Source organism: Wolffia australiana, chromosome 10 (assembly GCF_029677425.1).
Source record: "Wolffia australiana isolate 7733 chromosome 10, ASM2967742v1".
NCBI classification, from domain to species: Eukaryota; Viridiplantae; Streptophyta; class Magnoliopsida; order Alismatales; family Araceae; genus Wolffia; species Wolffia australiana.
Genome location: NC_135844.1, coordinates 2,200,775 through 2,222,904, shown reverse-complemented (window position 1 = coordinate 2,222,904; position 22,130 = coordinate 2,200,775). Strand labels below are relative to the sequence as shown.

Genomic DNA, 22,130 nt, shown 5'->3' with positions numbered 1-22,130 from the left:
TCTTATCTCGAACGCTGTACGTGGAACGTGTGTTCGTCAGAAAGCTTCCGCTTCTCCGCGTCAGTGTCTCATGAGTCCCGAATTCGTATCGCCCTTCTTGCGACTATCTATCTATCTATCTATCTATCTATCTATCTATCTATCTATCTATCTATCTATCTATCTATCTATCTATCTATATATCTATCTATTTATCTATCTATCTATCATCCATCTATCTATCTATCTATATATCTATCTATTTATCTATCTATCGATCAATCGAGCAATCCATCCCTCTCTTTCTCTATATACGTATCAATCAATCTCTATTTCTGTCTTTTGTTATCTATTACTATCTCTCTCTTATCTCTCATCTCTATCTCTTCTCTCTTTCTCTTCTCTCTCTTCTCTCTCTCGTCTCTTTCTATCTCTTTCGCTCCTTTCTTCTCCCTCATCTCTCTTCTCTCTCTATCTATTTCGCTCCTTTCTTCTCTCCCTTCTCTCTATCCTCTCTCTCCTCTCTCTCCTCTCTCTCTTTCTCTATCTAGGACTGGTCCTGTCATTCATTCCCCCCTTGTCACGTAGTATTCTGTAGCCAATTCCCTTGGCCGGCTGCCAGCACAAGATGCCTCAGGGGCTTTCTATGTGCCACACACTTCCACGCCGCGCAGGTAGAGAGAGAAAGGAGATGTACCTGACCGTTGCATGCCACGCATTTAACATAGCCGTGCCACCAGAACCTAGGCTGGCTGGGAATTTAAAGTCTGCAGTACACCCATAAAAGTCATGGCCGGCTAAATATTATGTCGGGTCAAAGTCTCCTACCATAAATATCTTAACGCTAATTTGGTTTCTTTCTCTCTCTTCTCCCCCACCAATTCTACTCTTCCGTCTAATCTCTAAACATTACTTCTTTCTCTTCTTCTTTGCCGTAAATAATGCTGCTCCATGGATATAACTGTTGAGAAAATTTAACAGATGGCTAGTGATGCTGTAAGAGAGACATTAAAGTCTTTAGTGAGCGACAGAGACATTTCTGGAGAGTGTGGCAGAAGTCCATGTTGGAGTTAAGATTGACAGTCTCAAGGTAAAACAACTTCGATGTCAGTCTGTCAGGAAAACAGTTCTGCGAACAGGTTCTAGGCTTGTGAAACTAGTCTGCACACACAGAGATTTGAAGAGGGTGAAACCGAAAAGAGTACTGAAGAATGCGATAAGTGTAGATAATTGGAATGCGAGGTCCATGTCAGAGTTGAAGATCGACGGTCTCAAGGAAAAGTGGCTGGAAACAGATTCTAGGTTCGATAGCCAAGAATTTGTAGCCAAGTAACCTGGACACTAGGGTTCGCCTGTCCCGATACCGGTACCGGATGCCGGTATCAGGACAGATGCTGTATCGGATACCGGAAAGTCATTTTCTTGTATCCATTTTTTTCGATATGGGAATACCGGATATCGGTTTCGGATATCGGTTACTACAGTGCCGATATCCGACACCAATATCCGTCTCGATGTCGGCATCCGTCTCTGTCTCAACGAGGCAGATGACGATATCGGATATCGGATGCGGATATCGAAAACCGATATCCGCATCGAATTATTATAAAAATAATTTGATTTATTAGATATCCCGCATTTCACATAGATAACGTGGGCACGGGTGAATCGGAAGAGCTTTCTATTTGGTCATACATCTCAACTATTACATACACTTGCGGATTTTTAATTTTTTCCAAATGGGATAGAAGGATTCGGGTTTTGTGTAAAACTCGGAATCCCTTTATCCCATATGGAAAGATATAGAAATTTTTGTTCCTATTTATTGGACGGTGTACTCATTAATTAAATAATTTATATATAACGCTCTTAAAATTTAACGATAATAGATATAAACATTATTTTAATATTAAATAATATATCGGCCTCATTTAATTTATACAGAGAAAAATTTCTAACATCTTCCATGTGGTATAACGGGATTCAGAGTTTACATTAACTTTGAATCCTATTATCCCATATGGAAGAAAAAAAAAATGCACACTATATATTAATGGGCATTGATCATAAATCAAAAACCATACAATGCGTTTAAAACTAACAGGTAGAATGTGAAATAAAGTTTATTTTTATCGGTTGATACCGGTTCCGATATCCGGTTATCGAAAACCGATATCCGGCATCCGGTATCCGTCTCCGAAATCAAGATATCAGAAAAATCGATATCCGGTATCCGATACCCTATTCGTCCTCACCCCCCCGATATCCGATATCCGACACCGTCCCATTCTTTCCCTGGATATTGGATATCGGTTGTCCGATAACAGATGATGGACGGATATTGATTGGGCGAACCCTACTGGACACTGTCAGGAAGATAACCCAATCAGTTAATACGGAGAGAGAGATTTCTAGATAGTGAAACAGAAATTTTGATAGATGTGAAAAAGAGAGATGGGTATGGAAAGTTCATGTCAGATGCAAAGATTGATAGTCTCAATGTAAAAAGGACTACTTCGATGTCAATTCTAAAGGCAGGAAAAGGTTTCTGCGGAGGTGTTCAAGATTTGAGAGCCATAGAAATGTCGTTAATTAATCTTCACTCTGGTCTATGGCAAGAAACAGAAAGAGAGAGAGTTGGAGATATAGAAAGAGAGAGAGAGGGTGAAGAGTATCCATTATGACTTCAAGGTGAACGTGCAACACTGATATCGATTATAGCAAACAGACAGCCACAGGCAACCAATCCATAGTCATAGTTGAGCTACTATTTCTGAAGTACAAAAAATGGAAAGTCAATGAAGTAGGCAATTAGCTGAAAAGCATCTACACGTTGACAATAATCGAAGAAATTTGCCTCTTATAACAGAACTAGGCTGGCGCTGGTATTATTCATCCTGCGGAGGATTAGGTCGTCGATGGCAATATGTTGGGAAATGAGTAAACCAAATGCCTACAAGTCGCAGAACTAAAATATTGCTGCTTATCGACCAAGCACAAAGATGGAGCTATTGAGCAATTATTATGATGAAGTTATCAGCTAAAAATTCGATTCCAATGAAAGTCAGCCCATGGGCGAAGAATAGCCTTTCTGGGTAGAGCTCGGGAGAGCTTTTAGTCATCCGTCATCTGTCATCCATCATCCATCATCTGTGACGGATGATAGATGATGATAACTTTTTTGGATGACAAATTTATTAAAAATATTACAAAAAAACAATGAAATCTTATGGGATGATATTTCTAATGTTGACCTTCAAATGAATTCTTATGAGATGATATATTCATTGATTATAAATATATATTAGTGTGTATGTGTGATTACTTCATCACATGTTATGGAATTACTGGTGGAGTTATTTTCCCAACTAAAAATACGCGCCATATAACGGTAACATTGATTTGAACTGTCTACTCCACAGGGACATCAGGGTCGTCGAATGATAATTGGATGGTCAGGATCTGATGGGCCGAAGTGAAAAAAGATCAGTGTACTCGCCTTGATAGGGAGGGGGGAGAGCGATGGCTATGAGGCTTCTCTATAGTTTGTCTTCGGTCTACCACTCTCGCTGATCCCGTTGCGATTGAGTTGCTGTCAATGTCCACAGGCTGATCGGCTGAAGTTTGAAATAAACTGTTTGATCGAAGGTGAGTGATGAAAAGGTGACCAATCCTCGCTTTGGATTAGAGAGATTGAGAAGGAAGAGAAAATAGTGAGAAGTGAGAAGAAGAGGGAGAAAAGGGAACAAGTAGCAAGCTTAAGATCTCTTTATTCCCATACGTTAATGAACAACAATTGGTGGATTTATATAGGATACGTTCTAACTAAATATAGTAAGTTTCTCTCATTGCCATTATCACCAGATCGAACAGAATAGTCAGTTCGATCTGTTTAAACAGGTCGAACAGAATAGGCAGTTCGATCTGTTTCAATCATGGCCGTTATAACTTTAATAACGGCCACAGATCGAACGATTCAGATCGTTCGATCTACTTTAAATCGTAGCCGTTATGTTTCCTTATAACGGCTATCTATTTTTATCTCGTCTGATGAATCCTATCTATGTTTATCTTCTGTATGTTTAATCCTAAGCTATATTGAATCCTATTTTATGTTTAAACTTATATGTTTCCTATTCCTTTAATCTCTAGCGAGTATAAGATAGATTCATCATTACTATCTAATCTTGTTTAGGTGCCCTATCGGTCTGCTAGCGAGCTGGCTTCGTCTTCAAGTGTAATTTGGACAATTTATCTGCTGATTTCAGCATTAATGTGTATTTTGATCTGATTTACCGTTCAGATATTCAGTCTTTCTCAATGTGCCTTCCTCGATTGAGCTTGTGTATACTGACTGGTGGTTTTTTTTATTTGTGGAATTCCAAGCTCTTGGTTGTAAAAAGATGGAGCGCAAGAAAGGGAGGAGGAGGTAGAAGAAGAAGAAAAAGGGATCGTAGAAGAGAATCCCTTAATTTTCAAATCGAGGTTCACTTATTTATAGACGCGAGAGGAAGGTGATGACATTTAAGGCGGCGAACTACCGCCTTGGCGTCACCATGCTGAGTGGCATGATGACACGCCTCGGAGAGCTTTGTGCCGCATGGCAACAGACGTGCGATGCCTTGAGATAGCGTCTAACTGCGACTATGCCGATATGGAGGTGGCAGGTAATGAGTGGTCGACATGGCACCGTCAACGGATGTGTGGCTTCCGAGGAGCTTTGGCGGCTTCTCAATGACCGAGGGAGATGTACTTATGGAGACGTGCGCCTGTCTGTACAGAAAGACAGGCGGTCACCATACCTGCAGATGTCAATGTATTAACATTGGTTCCACCATAGTTGTTGTCCTATTAGTATTGTCCATGAAGTGATTATTGAGGCTACTCCGTCTTGATACTAGCGGAGTTACCCTCTCCTTTTATTTTATTTTCTCAGTTAATGAAAGATTATGGTGGTTGGATGTATAGATCATCATTACTCATTTCGTTATCATAAGTACGATTGTTCAAAGGCACGATTTTGCTGTTGTTTAGGTCAGTCACACCTTCAACGCGTGAAGTATCAATGGGAGAAAAAGTCTAAGAGCCTCTTTGGAAGTTTGCTTCTACTCAAAATTGTCAAGTCTCAAGGTATAATAATAGCCCCTTAATCCTCTGTGGAATATGATCTCGTTGTTTGGAACGTCGAGATTTTACTGACTTTGGAGAGCTTCTTGTGATACAGTTTTTCTACAGAAATGGTTGAGTTCCATTCGGAAGAACTACTGCTTCACATTCTTCCCATCCTTGGAAATCCAGGCTCAATGAACAAATTGGTGGTTATTGTATTTATGACTTTCTTTGCTGTTACGAGGTCCTGCGGATGACAACAGAGAGATGGAGTTATTGAAGAAAGGTCGATGAAAATTCTAAATAAAGAGCGAAGAGGTAGAGAGAAAAAGAGTAGGAGAAGAGAGAATAATCGTATAAAGATTTGTCAATAGGTGATCATTTATTCAGTCAGCAGTGTAAGAAAGACAACGAGTTCAAATGGAGAAGGAGATAAAAAGAGAAATGGGAATGAGTGAGATGGGAGACACCAAAGAAATAGAAAATAGAGAAAAAGTGCAGAAGAGTGAGAGAAGAAAAAGATCAACAAGTAGATAAAGATAAGGATAAGTAATTCAAGAAAAGAGAGAAGAAAAAATAAGAGAGAAGAAAAAAATAAGAGAGAAGGTATTGTCTAGACCAGGATACTCCAGGATTACACGCAAATCTATTTCCGCCAAGTAATGAAGGTTTTGCTTAGACCAAACTCAGCAGTTGGTGGGGGTATACTCCAGGCCGCATAAGCATTGAGGACCAAACTATGATCTGATATTGCAATTGGTCAATGATATGTAATATGATTTGTGGGGGTATACTCTATGTATTTTGAGATTCTGATCCCCACTAGGAGAATGTCGGTTTTCTCCGCTTCCGTACACGTGAGGGTTGTATGGATTGATAAATTTTAGTGGGAACCCTTATTGATGAATAGAACATCTGCTAAAACTTTTTAGGTCTTTCATTGACCTAATCTCTTATAAAGACTCATCGTCAAGTAGCCCATTAGATTGCATGTTTGATGCAACTCATTGACAAGTCGATAATTTATGATGTGCTCATGAAATTATGAGAGTCTTCAAGTCTAAAAGATTATGATGTGCCGATGTCGGAGATGGGATACGAGTAAAAAGTTGAAGTGAAGAGTTCACTATGACATGGTTTAATATTAACGCACCATCAATGAGCTGTTAGCTATTGAGGTAGCATAAAGACATAGAACCTAATACTATGTAACACTAAATGATAGTTATTTGGATGTGCAATCCCAAGAGTCTATTCAAGGCTCACATGGTCAAGGGATCTTCCACATATAAGGATATGCTGAAGATGATGGAAATGATAAGAGAGTGATATCTTCTAGGATAATGGTTCTTCGTTCAGTTTATCGTTGATCTCGTCATTAAATTCCGTCTTGACTCGAACTTAACTTGCTTAAGAATGTCAAAGGTGAACCTTTAGAACGTAACATCCTGAGACACCTTATTTGGTATGACCAATGGGAAGGTGTTCCATGACCTTGAGAAGGAAAAAGGAACAAAGCATGTTAAGGTATACCTATCACAGAAGGGTTTAAGTAGCAACAATTATTACACAATAGTCTGAAAGGTCACTAGAAGAGGAACTATGCATAATAACTCGTTAAGATTTCTTTTAGCAAGTTGAAACATATGGATGTTTTAGTTGCTTAACATGTGGAAGAAAGTTGAGGAAAAGGAAACATGAATTTGAGGCTAGGAAGTATTGTAAAGGTTACGTTGATCACTATATTTATAGTGAACCTCAAATTTTCACTTGGGAGATATGGTATCTTTAGAATATAATTATGTTCCTAGCATGAAGAAGAACATCACATCTGTTATGAACAGATTTGGATATTCCCTAACTATTGAGAATAATATTTGTTCCATTTATTTGAGAAATAATTTGATTGCTTTGGCATCGATAGAACGACAATAATTCTAGTGGATGATTCTTACCATTATCTCAAACTGATATAGCTCTTAATAAGAGCAAGAACTATGTGAAGAAAGCTCATCTTATGAGCATACCTAATATTGTCAAAAGGTAGAGAATTAAAATGCATGGGATGCATAGTTAGCGCATTTGATTTTGAATCATATGCTAGATGCTAATCGTATCTTTTGGGTAAAGCACTTATGCCTCCACACTTATGAAGTGGAGAACATGTCAAGGATTTTTTTTGTAGTTGATACATGGGGATGTATGTTTCTACATACCTGAAAGTGTATGAAAACTTTTCGATGTGATCGAAGAGAATAATACTTGAGTATGAAGTTCACATAGTTCATGCATGAAGATGTTACCTATCTCAACTTAGTCATCCAGTTATGAAATGAATTGTTCATCAACGACATATATTCATACTGTGTTGGACATAGTGGAGTCCATGACAAGCAACTTAAGACCTCTATTGAACCCTTGTGTACATGCACTCATTGCAATTGTATGAATGCTGAACTTGTTAACCATTTAATCTGTGAATTCTATTACATAAGAATTGTGGAAAGAGAATGAAGCCCAACTTTATGAATGGGAAGTCTAACCCTTAAGATGAGGCTTGACTCAAATAAGATGGAGTTGAGGACTATGAAATATGGATTTTATGGATATCCAAATTGGAAATTCTTGATACTACTTTTACCGTCCTAAGAAACAAAAGTATTTTGTTGGCTAAGAATTGCCTTGTTGGAAGACACATATCTTCTATGAGAAGATATTGGGAGCAAAAGAATTCTTGGAAGATATTCCTGATCCATAGAGATCATAACGTCATTGGATGAGGAGTTAGTCCTAAACTTGTTCAGAAGTTTACCGACGAGGTTCATATGTTTGGTAGAAGTGACTAGATAACTCGATCATAATGTTGGACATCGTGATTTTGAGTAAATGTCAAAACACTCTACGTAAGAGATGGTGATCTCTAACATATGAAGATGCTATTCTAACGTTTGGAATGAGCGAGAACATATGGATTTTGGAATTTGGTCCACACATCTCAACCAAGTTTTGAACTTGGTCGACACTTTGAAGGGTACGGTACCCATTATGAGCAAGTGAATCTTTTGATATAGATTAGGTGCTGATGGGAAAATTATAATTGTTCAAAGGAAAATTTCATGGAGTAAGGGTTTGCACTAGCTGCCATGAAACAATCCACCAGAATCGTTCTCGCCATAGAAGTACACTATGATTATGAAATCAAGAAATGGATGAAGGTGTATTTGATACAAACTAAAATTATACATCCGAGTGTGCAAGCTGCCAGAATGAAATCATGGATTGAAGCAGACATTCTGAAGTTAGAATACGAGTTCTCATAGAGTGATCAAATCTCATGTCTTCATGGAGAATGAAGAATGAGCCATGCGAGTATACACGACGACCAGTGGGAGCAAAAAATACAGTCATAATTATCACATTCTATATGTAGAGTACATTATACTCATTGAGAATGATGTAGGAATGTTATACTCGATAAAAGAATGACTGTCAAATATCTTTTCCATGAAGGGATTTTAGAGAAGTAACCTACGTATTGAGAATACCGATCTATAGAGATAGGTCAATAAGGTTATCACTACTCTCCAAATCTATAAACATAGATATCATCACCAAAAGGAATTTTGGGATGGGAAACTCTAAGAGAGGTTCACTGTGCCATGATAACAAGATTAAAACAATATAATATGTGTTTTAGAGGTCTTGAGGAGAAAAGGAAAATTTTCAGTTCATAGAGAAGATGAATTGAAATTCAAGGGATACATCAAATTGAGTCTTCAATAATATTCAAATGATAGAAAGTCTACATTCGAAGTTATGCTTATACTATAAAGTAGTATAACCTATTGGAAGGTTTCCAAGTAGGTCAAATTAAAACTTGATGATGAGAAAAGAAGTACAACACCATAGTTGATGTTTCCAAAGAAGAAAGAGTGATTGAAATGTTCATCATTAACCTTGGAATTATATTTGATCATAAACCCTATTCCATGGTTGTTTGACACCAATGGTGCTATGCACAAGTGAAAATAGTCCAGGTCTCATCTGATGTTGGAGAACTTCTTAAGAAATTTCACTTGATTAGGAAGATCAACTTTAGTAGGAGTTTAGAAAATGGAAGTGTTCCATTAATCGACATTATAGCAGATCCATAGACGGAGCCATTAGCTCAATGTATTTAGAGTATCACTGGTGTACAAAGGGTCGTTTCACTAAGAGTGATTGGCTTTTGTCCAAGTGGGAGATTGATGGAAATATATGTGGCCGGCAAGCCAATCACACATTCCACATCTCGTTTCATATTCATTAATGGAACATATTCATTATAGTGCACGTGTGATGCGTATAATGAAGTCCATGAATACATGATCGAATTTAGTGAATTACGATGAGATCGTAATACGGAGATCACTAGTCTTTAAGCATGTGTTCTAAACATTCCTATTCAAAGGATACCCGAGAAGGACATCGAAGTATCCGGATAGAATAGCACTATCTAGCCTCACTCATATGATGAGTATGGCCGGTCCCGTAGCCATTAGTGTGGCGACACTAAGGATAGATAGTTGGTGCTCTTTAGTGGAGTTCACTGAATTTATCCGTATGAATCCCTGAATGATATTATACCGAACTGTCAATCAGGTTGATTCACGTCACGGTTGTGTAAGTGGTCCTTAGACCTGAGACACCAAAGACGTCTTGTGGACGGACGGTTGTACTTTGGCTATGGCCAACGAGTCTCTAATCATGGGATTCTAAATGGTCTTAGTTCGGGTGCATCAAGAAGTACACGAAGGCGATTGAGTGGTCAAGATGGGATCGTCCACCCTCGGTATAAGAGGTGACAGCTCAAGGAAGATGATGGGATGAAGTCCTTGGCCAAGGTAGTGAAATATCGGAGAAGAGTTCTCCGATGATTTCCGAATGCATCAGTACTAACTCGGATGATCGATTAGGGTTTGACAGTTGACCATACCCTAAGTCGTCCAAGGAGCGTCAAATGGATGAGGGATTATACATACACGATAACTGATGATGAACACGTTCCATGAGTGAGTCGATACACACTCCTTTGTATCTTCTAGGACACGAGGTATAGCTTGGCACCCCACGTATCGAAGACTCGACCTATCGATTGGGTTAAATCGATCTGACATTAATTAATCTATATGATAATATAGTTATTTAATTTGGAAGGCCAGTAAAGGTTATTGGGCCGCTGGAGTCGTTAACTAGAATGATACATGGGCCTAGAGGGTCACACGCAAATGGTCATTTGGACGTCGGAAGATATACTTAAGTTTTGGGGTTTTTTATGAAAAATACCTACTTAGTATAAATAGGGGAAGGCCCTGAACGAAATTCACCCAGGCCAAAATAGTTCAGGGGCCTTTCCCCTTCTTCTCCACTCTCCCAACACCCCCTCTCCCTACCTGATGTGATCGGGACGACGTAAGGATGACGACGGAGAACGAACGGGGCTCGTCAACGAGACGGAGGAGATTCGACGTGCCGAGGACCGCGTGGATACGTCTAGAGGCTGCACACATGAGCAGCTCTAATAGGCTCACTCCAAGATCCAAGAGATCACGGATGCGATCCGTGGAAAGGTACTTTGTTTAATGTTTTTGTTGATACCGTTCGATTCGCAAAAGTCTTCCGCTGCGTATCATTTTGTTTTGTTCATCCATGTCAAGGCCTCTAGAACCCAACAACCCCTAGGTGTCATACTTACATGTAGTGCACACATGGATACATGGCGAGCAAGTAATGAAAAAATGATAGGTGTATCATTGAAAATATATGGACGTGTCATGCGTTGACGTGTCACTAGGTCTACATAGTTATTTAATGATGTTTTATTTATTTTGTCTTATATCAGTGTGGACTTGTAGCACGATGCAAGCTGTCAATCGAGAATGATGTGTTAAAATGTGGGCCAATCATTTAGAAATGTTTGTAAAAAAATGTAGGAATAAATCCTAGCGACGTGACGATGTAAAGGAGGATGAGGCAAGAGATATATTTGGATTATATCGAAGGCCAATAATTTTTTAACTTCAGGGCTTGATATCTGACAATCTAGAATGTTGATCGAGCTGCAATTTTGGGGGCAGCTTTGTTGTACGAAGCTGATTGAAAGTGTAAAGTTTTTGAAGCTTCTTTAAGGCTTATTGGTTTCCTGAGTGTTTTAAAAATATCAATAGAGAAGGTGGGGAGGCCGATTTGAGTCTCAAAATCACCTTGATCTCAGTAGAAAAAAAGGGATTTAAGTTTAGTCTCTCGCATTGATATTGATGATTTCTCAACACATCCTTAATTTATATCAGTATCATCACACACTTTCATGTCATTACACTATCATAACCCATACTCTCTGATTATCTCCATTACTTCACTTTATTCTATTCTCCACCAAAATATAAAACTCTGAAATACATTCCAACATCTTGTCCTCCATATCCCTAAGTTTTATCTCTTTTTTTATGGTATTCCTACTATCATATTCTCCCGCATCACATTTTTCTCTTTTTTGATGGATACATGTGGCCTGAAACCCAATCATACATTCCATATCTTATTACATGTTCATTGACAGAATTTATTGTTATAATGCAATAGTGATTCTTATAATGGACTCCATGAATACATGATCAGACTAAGTAAGTTATGATGGGATGGTAATACATACATCACTAGTATTTGTATTTGAGGGATTCTCAAGAAGGACATCAAACTATTCATAGAGAATGGGACGATAATCTCACTTATGTGATGAGTATGGTTATAATGTGGAGACACGAAGAATACATAGTGTGTGTTGTTTAGTAGAAATAGTTCATCAAATTACTCCATCTGAATCTCATAAAGTCTCAATTCTCCATAAAGTCTCAATTCTGTTCAAAGTCTTCTAGTGTAGGAATCTCTTGTGCTTCATCCAAATCTAGGGCATATAACCTGAAAATTCCAACTTACTCTCATTTGATCTATCTACGTGATGCTGGACGTCGTCCGGTCGTCACCGAAGGGTCACGATTCGGTGTCGAAAGGGCTCTATCGGACTACGTTGGGAGCATCGTCCGATGATGCTAAAAGACATATATGAAATATGACGGAATGTGAAATGCCTAGATTTGGTACGTGCAAGTGCCGACTGACAGTGGGTGTCGTTCCCGGACTCAACGGGGTCGCCTAGGGCTGGGTAGTTCTGGCCTCTCAGTCCTCGTCCGAGGGGGTCAAGGACGACTGTGCGGCCGAACGGGAATTTCCCACAGTTGATGCTCACACAGGACGGGCGAACATGACTCGCACCGGGCAGGTAAGACTCTCGACTGATTCTCGTCATTTTCTCAATCTGTTCCTCTCACCTACGTCTAACCCGAGCGCGGTGGAGGCAATAGAGAGTGTACAAGAAAAGATAAGAGACGAGACGAGCAGGATGGGGGTACCTTTCACCGCGTCCGGCTACAGCTATCTTGGTATCACCCTTTGCAGGTTCGTCGACAATTGGGAGGGGGCGGTCCGCGAGTGGCAGCTGCGGCTGCGAGTGGTGCTCTAGCAATCCGTTGGGCGCAGGTGCTGTAGGGTAGGTGCGGAAGGGAGTAGCAACGTAACAATCAGAGCAGGCACGGACCGGGTAGTGCAAGCGCGGCGGTGGGTGGCGGTCGGGGCGACAGGAAGCTCTAGCCGTCGTGCGGCACGGGTCCGAGATCCCAAGCGTCCATGTACACAACGGCGGCTGGGCGTTTGGCAGCGTCGTGCGCTACGTGAGCGGAGGATCGCGGCGGCTACACGGCTGGGAACGGCCAAGCGGCGCGGGGCTGGCGTTTAGCCGGGTCGAACGCACCGGCGTTGGCGACAGTAGGCAGCGCGCAATGCCCTGCGGCACCAGTCGTGCGGCGGTCGACAGTCGCACAGCACCAGCAGCGGCAGAGCGCGATCAGTGGACGCGGTGGTGCGACGGAGCTCGGTGACGGCGGTGCGGCAGGACGACGGCGGCGGCATGGACCAGGCGGAGGCGGTGGCCGCTGATCTCCTTCTCCTTCCTCGTTCTTTCTTCCTCTTCTTCCTTGTTCTTCCTTCCTTTCCTGAACGGTGACTCTTCAACTTCTGTCAGATTCCTTCAAAAACAAATTCAAGAGTGTTTTTTTTAGGGCGCCCACCCATTTCCTTTATAGGAGAGAGGTGGATGGGCCCCCTTGAGACTACAAAAGAGAATGAAAGGAAAATAGAGGTTTGGGCCCATTAACGGGAGGGGAAGATATCTTCATACGGGAACTTCCCCTCGCTACGCTGTTACGAAGAAAAGAAAATATGAAAGAAAACATAAATGTGGAAAACGAAAGCGGTAAAAGGGATCGGAGATGACGCGTCGTTACCCGGGATATTTGAATCCGGGTGCGCGCGTCGTTGCTTTGGCTTGCCATGCGGGCTGGGCGTAAATTGATGGCGGAGTCGATGACGATGCGGACTCCTTGAGCGATGATCCTGCGGTCTCGGGCTGTGTCACGCCATCATTACGTCTGCCCTAATATTCTTCTTTGTCTCATCCTTACTGGTCATTATCACCATGTTCATCTAATCAGTCCCTCTTATCCTGTATGTCCCGTTCTTATCCTCTTAAAATCACTATAATGATAGATCTGTTTCCGTAAGATCCATTTCTTGTGGAGGCAACACATTCTCATCTACTATCTATTACTACTTCATGAGTATCAATTTAGAATTTCTTTTTAATAAAGTCAAATCAACAACAGATCAAATCCTAATGTTTATCAGCTACTAAACATCATGCTCATAGTGCTGGGCCATTGTCGATCCTAAAAAGAGTAGGGAAAATGCCGAATGCATTAGTAAATCCTCTACATGGCTGAAGCTTTAGCTTCAATGTATCAGATTTGGTCTAAGATAAAGATGTTGAGTTTTCCAGAATTGATCGATTTTCTGAAATTATGTTTCATGCCGGACATTGAGCAAGTAAATTCAGAATTAAGGTATTAAAAAATGATGAACATGTCACCTTGTGTGGAACTGATTCTTCACTCAACTTTTTCCCTATAATAGTACCTTTGAGTCACTCATAGGCCCCACCTCTAGACATATCCACGTGATCACTGGAGGGAAGGATATATTCTTGAATTTCAATTCTCCATGGAAACCTAGTTCATTTTCCCGTCATCAAGCATCACAAGAGGTTTCTGAATCATCAATGCAAATTTCTTCTAAACTTGAGGGATTGGTCAAATAAATGCTCTTGCACCAACATTTTATGAGATGACACCATCTTTAGATGAGACGAAGTTAACCTGGGTAATCCCAGATTGTCATCGTAAACCACTGATTTGTGATACTAACTTCATTTGTTATTAAAATTTTCCTTGTTAATTCTATTAAATGCTAATTGTTTAGTTATTTTATCTATTATCCAAGGCTCTATAAATAAACTAGCAATGTAATTCATTATTTGTTTAATTTAATAATTTAGTTTTCTTCTCAAACTTTTCCTTTTAGTTTCTCTTCTCTTCTGCCGCCACTGCCGAGGGAATATTTATTGTGTATGCTTTGCTTATTGCTTACTTCTGCTTATGTCCAAGTGTGTCATTGCTCATGCAATCTGCCATCCCCACGCACTGCGCCTCACACCTCCTGCCACTCCTTACATGCTGGCCTAGACACCCCTCAAATGCCTCTCCGGTATTTCCACACTCAGGGGTGGTTGTCCCACGTTTTTTTTTCATGAATCATTTCTTTTAATGTTTTCCCATATGTTTTTTTGACGCTGTTGGATTTGTTGGAATTTATTTGGGACACCAAATCAGATCGTTTGGGATTTTGACTCAACTAAGGAAAGGGAATGCATCATAAATATTTCTCCAGATTTAAGATTTGAATTGAGTATGTGGAGTTTTGGCCTTCGTTATCCAACCTAGGTTTCTATGAAGCATTACATCCTGTGGTTCCCTTAGTCACCCTGCACCAGAACCGACAGGTTTAGAGTGGTGAGGGTGTTTAGGCCTCATTGACAGTATTTTATTTAATGAGACCAGTAGCGTAACATTGAACCAGGATGAGTCCTACGTAACAGGAGGAGAGGAAGGGCATATCGGTAGTTTCCTGCATCTCTGTGCCACGCGGCGTTTCGTCCCTCGTCCATGCAAAGAACAGCGAGAAAGCGCCTCGACGATCAAGAGCTCTATCGACGTTTTCGCTTATCAAGAACAAATTCCGATAAACTCTCTCTCTCTCTTTCTCTCTCTTTGTTTCTCTCGCGCTCCCTCTCTCTCTCTCTCTTTCTCTCTCTTTGTTTCTCTCGCGCTCTCTCTCTCTCTCTCTTTCTCTCTCTTTGTTTCTCTCGTGCTCCATCTCTCTCTCTCTCTCTTTGTTTCTCTCGCGCTCCCTCTCTCTCTCTCTTTCTCTCTCTTTGTTTCTCTCGCGCTCTCTCTCTCTCTCTCTCTCTCTCTTTCTCTCTCTCGCGCTCTCTCTCTCTCTCTCTCCCTCTCTCTCTCTCTCTCTCCCTCTCTCTCTCTCTCTGTCTCTCTCGCGCTCTCTCTCTCTCTCTCTCCTTGTCTCTCTCGCGCTCTCTCGCTCTCCCTCTCTCTCTCTCTCTCTCTCTCTCTCTCGCTCTCGCTCTCCCTCTCTCTCTCTCTCTCGCTCTCCCCCTCTATCTCTCGCTCTCTCTCTCTCTCGCCCTCGCTCTCTCTCGCTCTCCCTCTCTCTCTCTCTCTCTCTCTCTCGCTCTCGCTCTCTCTCGCTCCCCCTCTCTCTCTCTCTCGCTCTCCCTCTCTCTCGCTCTCCCTCTCTCTCTCTCTCGCTCTCGCTCTCTCTCTCTCGCTCTTTCTCGCTCTCCCTCTCTCTCTCTCTCTCTCTCTCTTCTCCGTCTCTCTCTCTCTCTCGGAATCGTTGCCTCCGGTGGAGAGGCGAAGAGGATCGATCATGGAGGAGGCGAACGAGGAGTCGGATCTGCTTCTCATTTACGGGTGCGAACCAGAGGATGATCTTATCGACGTTGAAAGCACTAGTAGTGGCGGAAGAAGTGATGGAGAGGAAACAAAGGAAACGTTGGAAGATGACTCTTCTTCTTCTTTCCCCTTTCGTTCTCAGCAGTGGCCACAGAGTTTCAAGTAAGTCCGTCGGGACTACGTCATGTTTTATTTTGTTAGTTTTGTTGATCCTTCATCAGTTTTATAATCTCCCAGTCTCTGGGATTCTCGCTTGTAACTGCGCGTGTTGTACTCACGATCCGTTTCATTTGTGATCAAGGTTGTCTTCGAGCTATTTTCGCATGTGAAAGTCTTATTCGATTCATCCGCTCTCTTGAATAAATTAGAAAATTAAGTTATATGAGTTGGTTTGAGGTAAAACAATATGTTCTCAGTTGTAGGTGCCTTTAAAAATGTGCTTATAAGGTCGAAATTTAAATCAGAGGAATGTATTCTAAGTACTCGTTTAATGATCGTCAAGGACTATGTAACTTGGATAAGATTTTAGATGAACTTTCATCAATTTTGCGATAAAAATAAGATCCTTATTGGTTAGTTTCAACGTAGACGCCATTTGTTTTCACCTTGTGCTTATGGATTGGAAAGCCAAATAGCTACTATGACAGTTTTCAGCCTCCGATTCAAGATTTTTTTTATCTTCTCTTCGTTCGTTGTGTCTGCCAATCTACCATTCGAATGTCGTGGATTCCCATTTTGATATCCATATCTTAATTTGAGTTATAATTTGATTGATTTGGATTTTTAAGGAGATTAAATTCTGAATGACAGGGAAACAACCGATTCCTTTACTCTATCAGCTTCCCCCAATTTCCAAAGATTCATCGGAAGGATAAACAGCCATAGATCAGAGTCAAATCTCTGTAATCAGGGGGATCAAGTCGCAGATCCAATGGTGCCACTGCTGGCTGAAAGCTTGTTTCTTTCAGAGAAAACCAGTGGAGCATCAAACTTCGTCGATGAAGAATCCTTTCGAGTAGAATACTCTAATAAAGGATATCCTCAACATGGATGTAATTTAACGGAGACTGTTTTTAATGGTAAGAAGGATTTTTAACCTATGTTCAGCTGTGATGTTCAACCATGGTTTCTTCAGTATTTATTTGTTTTTGGAAAAGTACCTTCGGGGATCCTGATGTGTTTATTATTTTATAACAGGGATGAATGTGTTAGCTGGAATTGGTATACTGTCCACCCCATTCGTCATTAGAGAGGCAGGTTGGGCTAGCTTGGGGGTTTTGCTCCTGTTTGCAATAGTTTGCTGTTACACGGGCGTCCTCCTCAAGTATTGCTTTGAAAGCAAGGAAGGCTTGTCAAGTTATCCCGATGTTGCTGAAGCTGCATTTGGAAGATGTGGGAGACTTTTCTTATCTGTCAGTTCTTTGACCTTCATGTCTGTCTCTGAATTTGTTTCTGTCTCCTCTTTTTTGAAATGTCTTGTTTCTCCTGCAGATTGTTCTATACACGGAGCTATATGTAAGTCAAGGCAACAAATGGATCCCACTCATCCATTTATCTGTCTGTTTATCTTGATATCTTACACTCTACCCATCTCTCTATGGATCCATCTATTTATTTACCTATGTACTTACCTACCCATCCACTTTTACATCTCTTTCTTGACTCATTTGTTGATCTCACTTTCAGTCCTATTTATTTATCTGTCTATCTTGATATCTTACACTCTACCCATCTCTCTATGGATCCATCTATTTTTCACCTATGTACTTACCTACCCATCCACTTTTACATCTCCTTCTTGACTTATTTGTTGATCTCACTTTCAGTCCTATTTATTTATCCGTCTGCCTGCATATGAGTCTATTTATCTTTACATTTATTTAAAGCAGTTTTTTTAATAACTAATTTTTATCTATCTACTTGTATATAAATCTAACTTTGGTGCTATCTGTCGGTAAATATCATCTAACCTTGTACTGACCCTATCAATATATATTTTTTACCTATCAATCTATCTATCTATCTTCTTCGTCCCTCGATGCAGTCTTCATGCGTGGAATTCATTATATTGGAGGGCGACAACCTGAGTAGGATATTTCCCCATGCATTTATCAACTGGAAAGGGTTCCGTATTGACTCAGTGCACTTGTTCGGAGCGTTGACGGCCTTAGTCGTCTTGCCCTCCGTGCTACTGCGCAATCTCAAAGTTCTCTCTTACATCTCAGGTTTCCAGCGTAGAATTCATTCACTACAAATTCATTGCCTTTTCAAAATCTCACTTCGTGGTATTTCGTATCTTTTCGTCTCAGCTGGCGGGGTTCTTGCAACTATTGTAGTGTTTCTTTCTGTCGTCTTCGTCGGCGTGACGGATGAGTGTGGGTTTCGCCAGACGGGCAGAGCTGTGAACTGGAGTGGATTTCCCTTCGCCATTGGTGTGCTAGGGTTTTGCTTCTCCGGTCATGCAGTTTTCCCCAACATTTACCATTCAATGGCAGAACCGAAGAAGTTCAATCGTGCATTGATAATCTGGTGATGATTAATCTGCGTCTCTCTGTCCTCTCTCTCTGTCTGTATCTCTGTCTCTCTCCCTTCCCCCCTCTGGGTCTCTCTCTCTGTCTCTCTCCCCCTCTCTCTCTCTCTCTCTCCTTCTCTCTGGGTCTCTCTCTCTGTCTCTCTCCCCCTCTCTCTGGTCTCTCTCTCGGTCTCTCTCCCCCTCTCTCTGGGTCTCTGTCTCTGTCTCTCTCTCCCTCTCTCTGGGTCTCTCTCTGTCTGTCTCTCTCCCTCTCTCTGGGTCTCTCTCTCTGTCTCTCTCCCCCTCTCTCTGGGTCTCTCTCTCTGTCTCTCTCCCCCTCTCTCTGGGTCTCTCTCTCTCTGTCTCTCTCCCCCTCTCTCTGGGTCTCTCTCTCTCTGTCTCTCTCCCCCTCTCTCTGGGTCTCTCTCTGTCTCTGTCTCTCTCCCCCTCTCTCTGGGTCTCTGTCTCTGTCTCTCTCCCCCTCTCTCTGGGTCTCTCTCTGTCTCTGTCTCTGTCTCTCTCCCCCTCTCTCTGGGTCTCTCTCTGTCTCTGTCTCTCTCTCCCTTTCTCTGGGTCTCTCTCTGTCTCTGTCTCACTCCCCCTCTCTCTGGATCTCTCTCTCTCTGTCTCACTTCCCTCTCTCTGGGTCTCTCTCTGTCTCTCTCCCCCTCTCTCTGGGTCTCTCTCTGTCTCTGTCTCTGTCTCTCTGGATCTCTCTCCATTCTGTTTCTCTCACTCTGGTTGTCTCTCTTTATTCTCTCCCTCTCTCTCGCTCTCTCTTTCCCCCCATTTCTCTGGGTATATCTCTACTCTCCCTTTCTCCGGCTGTCTCTCTCTCTCCCCATTTCTCTGGATCTCTCTCTCTCTAACTCTCCATCGCTCTCGGTCTCTCCCTCTCTTTCTGGGTCTCTCTCTATCTCTCCCCCTTCTCTGGGTCTCTATCTTTCCCCCCCTCTCTGGGTCTCTCTTTATCTCTCTCTCTCGGTCTCTCTCTTGCCCTCGACCTCGAGTTTCCTCCATTCGTTTTTCAAGAAATGTTTCGTTTATCCTCGTTTCTGTCTCTCCTCCAATTCTGTCGAGTTTGCTTCATTATTTTTTCAAGATATCTTAGGTTTATTCGATTTTCTCTCTATCTACAATCTATTCTATCTTGTTTTCTCCAATTCTTTTTCCTAAAATTTCATTTATGTCAATATTGACTTATCTTTTTGCCGGAAATATGCAGCTTTGCGCTGTGTATCGTAGTCTATGGTGGGGTGGCGACGGCGGGGTACCTAATGTATGGGGAAGAAACACTGTCTCAGATCACCCTGAACCTACCAAAAAACAATTTCGCTTCAAAAGTTGCAATCTGGACAACGGTAATCCCTCACTTACGAAGGACACCCCATCCTCTTTTTCTCCTCTGAGTTTCTGCCTTTCTCGTCGCAGGTGATAAACCCCTTCACAAAATATCCTTCTCGAACGAAAACTGGAGTGAAAATCGTAATAATCTCACGGAAAAAAAATTTGCTCGTATAAGCTTAGGTTTCTCCTCTTGTTTATTTTTTTTTTCTTGACGGCGAAAAACATATGCGTTGCTGATAAATCCCATAGCGAGGAGCATCGAAGAGCTGGTACAGGAGAGGGCTGCTGGCTGGGGGGGACGTGGGTACTTTGTTCTGATAAGGACAGCGCTCGTCTTCAGTACCTTAATTATCGCTTTCATCTTCCCGTTCTTCGGTTAGTGTCTGTTGTGGGTAACAGAGGAGAAGACTTCACTCACCCACCTTGTCTATTTTAAACTGACGAGGCAGATCTGTTTCTTCACTTCCAGGTCTGATGATGGCTCTGATTGGTTCTCTTTTCAGCATACTTGTGGTATCTTTCTCTCCCTTCATTTTTTTAAGAAAAGTTAGGTCTATCTCTCTCTTGACTTTTGTTTAAACAAATGTTTGGTTTCCCTCTCTCTCCAGTTCTCTGGGGATTTAACGTTCATTCTTTGTCTCTCTTCCTCTCTTCTTCTCAATCTCCCCGTCTCTCTCTCTCTCCAATCTTTTCTTCAGCAAGTTTGACCTGGAGAACAATAACCACATTTATGATCTAGAGCGGAACATCGATCAGAAGCCACGGGATCATATTTTCTTTAACGGGATAATCCCCTTTCTAGACATTTAACAATCTCCAATAAATAAAACGCAAAGTTTCTTTCTATTTCTGTGCATTTTTTAATCTCCATGTATACAGGTTATCCGTTTGGTATGTATTTCTCCTGAAAACAAATTTTAGGGGATTCCTGAATTTCTCGTCTGTTCTGTTCATTTATACCTCCAGGCGATTATATTTCCTCCAATGTGCTTTCTGAAGATTGTTGGGAGCACGGCGACGCCATTGCAGGTAGAGTGGTTCAAATTCGAAATTGACGTTTTTTTTCCTTCGATTGATGGTTTTTTTCACTTTTATCAGGTTGCTTTAAGCAGAGGTATAGTAGCAATCGGCTTCGTCTCTGCGGTCCTTGGCACCTACTCGTGTCTCTCTAGGATAGCCATTAATTATTAGATATTTCTACTCTATCCCCTTCCCCATTCGTTTTTGAATCTAATAATTAAAATTTCATACAGTGAGAGAGAGATAAAGAGAGGGAGGAGTTAATGAACCTTGTTTTAGTGCCCAAGTATGTTTGTGGATGTCACTGACCGATTCACATGGATACATATTTAGAGAGAGAAAAAGGGATGTACGCTCATATATGGTTACAATTGAATATGTTGTGTATTTAGGCTTCCGTGGTGATTTTAAATGTTTCTGCACATCAGGGTTTGGCCTACCAAGAAAGACAGTGCTCCAGATTTGACCTTCTATTTTTTTGTATCCACATCTTCACATTATGATTATCCCCGCAGTCTGGTTGAAATAATTTTAAACGTCTACCAATTAATAATGAATGAATTTTATCAATAAACTTGTTGAGGATCTTGACTTAATGGAACCTAAACTATGTATCCAACTAAGCTGAAGAATCCACCAATAGTATAGCAATAATAGTAAACGAAAATCCCACACTGATTGGAGATGAACAAACTTCTTGCAGTGGATGATCCACATTCGCAGTAGAGTTCTAAAACAACAAGTACACAAGTAGAAGAGAAAGAGTTCACCGAAGGGATTAACCAACATGAAGATACACAGTTAGTATCAGTTCCTCACAAAAGCCACTTTTCAAGAAGCTATGGTGTCCCAAGTTTTCTCCAACTCTCCAATTAGCTTAGCTTGAACCATCCAAGTTTTAATCACAAGGATGCTCACAAATATGCACACTAGGAGGCTCTCTCTCCAGAATTCTCTCCAGGTGAGGCAGACACCACGGTTTATAGAGCTCCTTTGAAGCTTCTAGAGACCCCCTTCCCTAGAATACTTGCACACCTTTCTATAACATCTAGAAAAAACCATAAGTTTCTAGCAGGTTCCGTTAGCTTCTAGAATAGTCGGTAGGATTCTATAATCTTCTAGAAGCATCTAGAAGATTCTCATGGAGCATTTAGAAGATCCTAGATTATTCCGGAAGCTTCTATACCATTTGAGTTGAACAAGTC

General features: G+C 41.3%; 1 protein-coding gene across 1 annotated transcript; it reads left to right on the top strand.

Annotated features, from left to right (window-relative positions):
• Positions 1 to 15,872: 15,872 nt before the first annotated feature.
• On the top strand, positions 15,873 to 21,242 carry LOC144708624 (Transmembrane amino acid transporter family protein). The gene is made up of 12 exons (XM_078582031.1): positions 15,873 to 16,208; positions 16,857 to 17,125; positions 17,244 to 17,458; positions 17,538 to 17,561; positions 18,091 to 18,271; positions 18,356 to 18,575; positions 19,784 to 19,919; positions 19,990 to 20,009; positions 20,129 to 20,280; positions 20,375 to 20,418; positions 20,872 to 20,934; positions 21,004 to 21,242. Exons 1-12 carry the CDS (start codon positions 16,021 to 16,023, stop codon positions 21,094 to 21,096), a joined length of 1,605 nt encoding a protein of 534 aa, XP_078438157.1. The 5' UTR covers positions 15,873 to 16,020; the 3' UTR covers positions 21,097 to 21,242.
• Positions 21,243 to 22,130: the final 888 nt, after the last annotated feature.

What these genes read in the sequence shown, in the direction of transcription:
- LOC144708624 (XM_078582031.1), top strand. Translation starts at nt 16,021, where the DNA reads ATGGAGGAGGCGAACGAGGAGTCGGATCTGCTTCTCATTTACGGGTGC. An exon ending in AATCGTGCATTGATAATCTG is followed by an intron (nt 18,576 to 19,783) that starts GTGATGATTAAT and finishes GGAAATATGCAG; the next exon opens with CTTTGCGCTGTGTATCGTAG. An exon ending in AAGTTGCAATCTGGACAACG is followed by an intron (nt 19,920 to 19,989) that starts GTAATCCCTCAC and finishes TTCTCGTCGCAG; the next exon opens with GTGATAAACCCCTTCACAAA.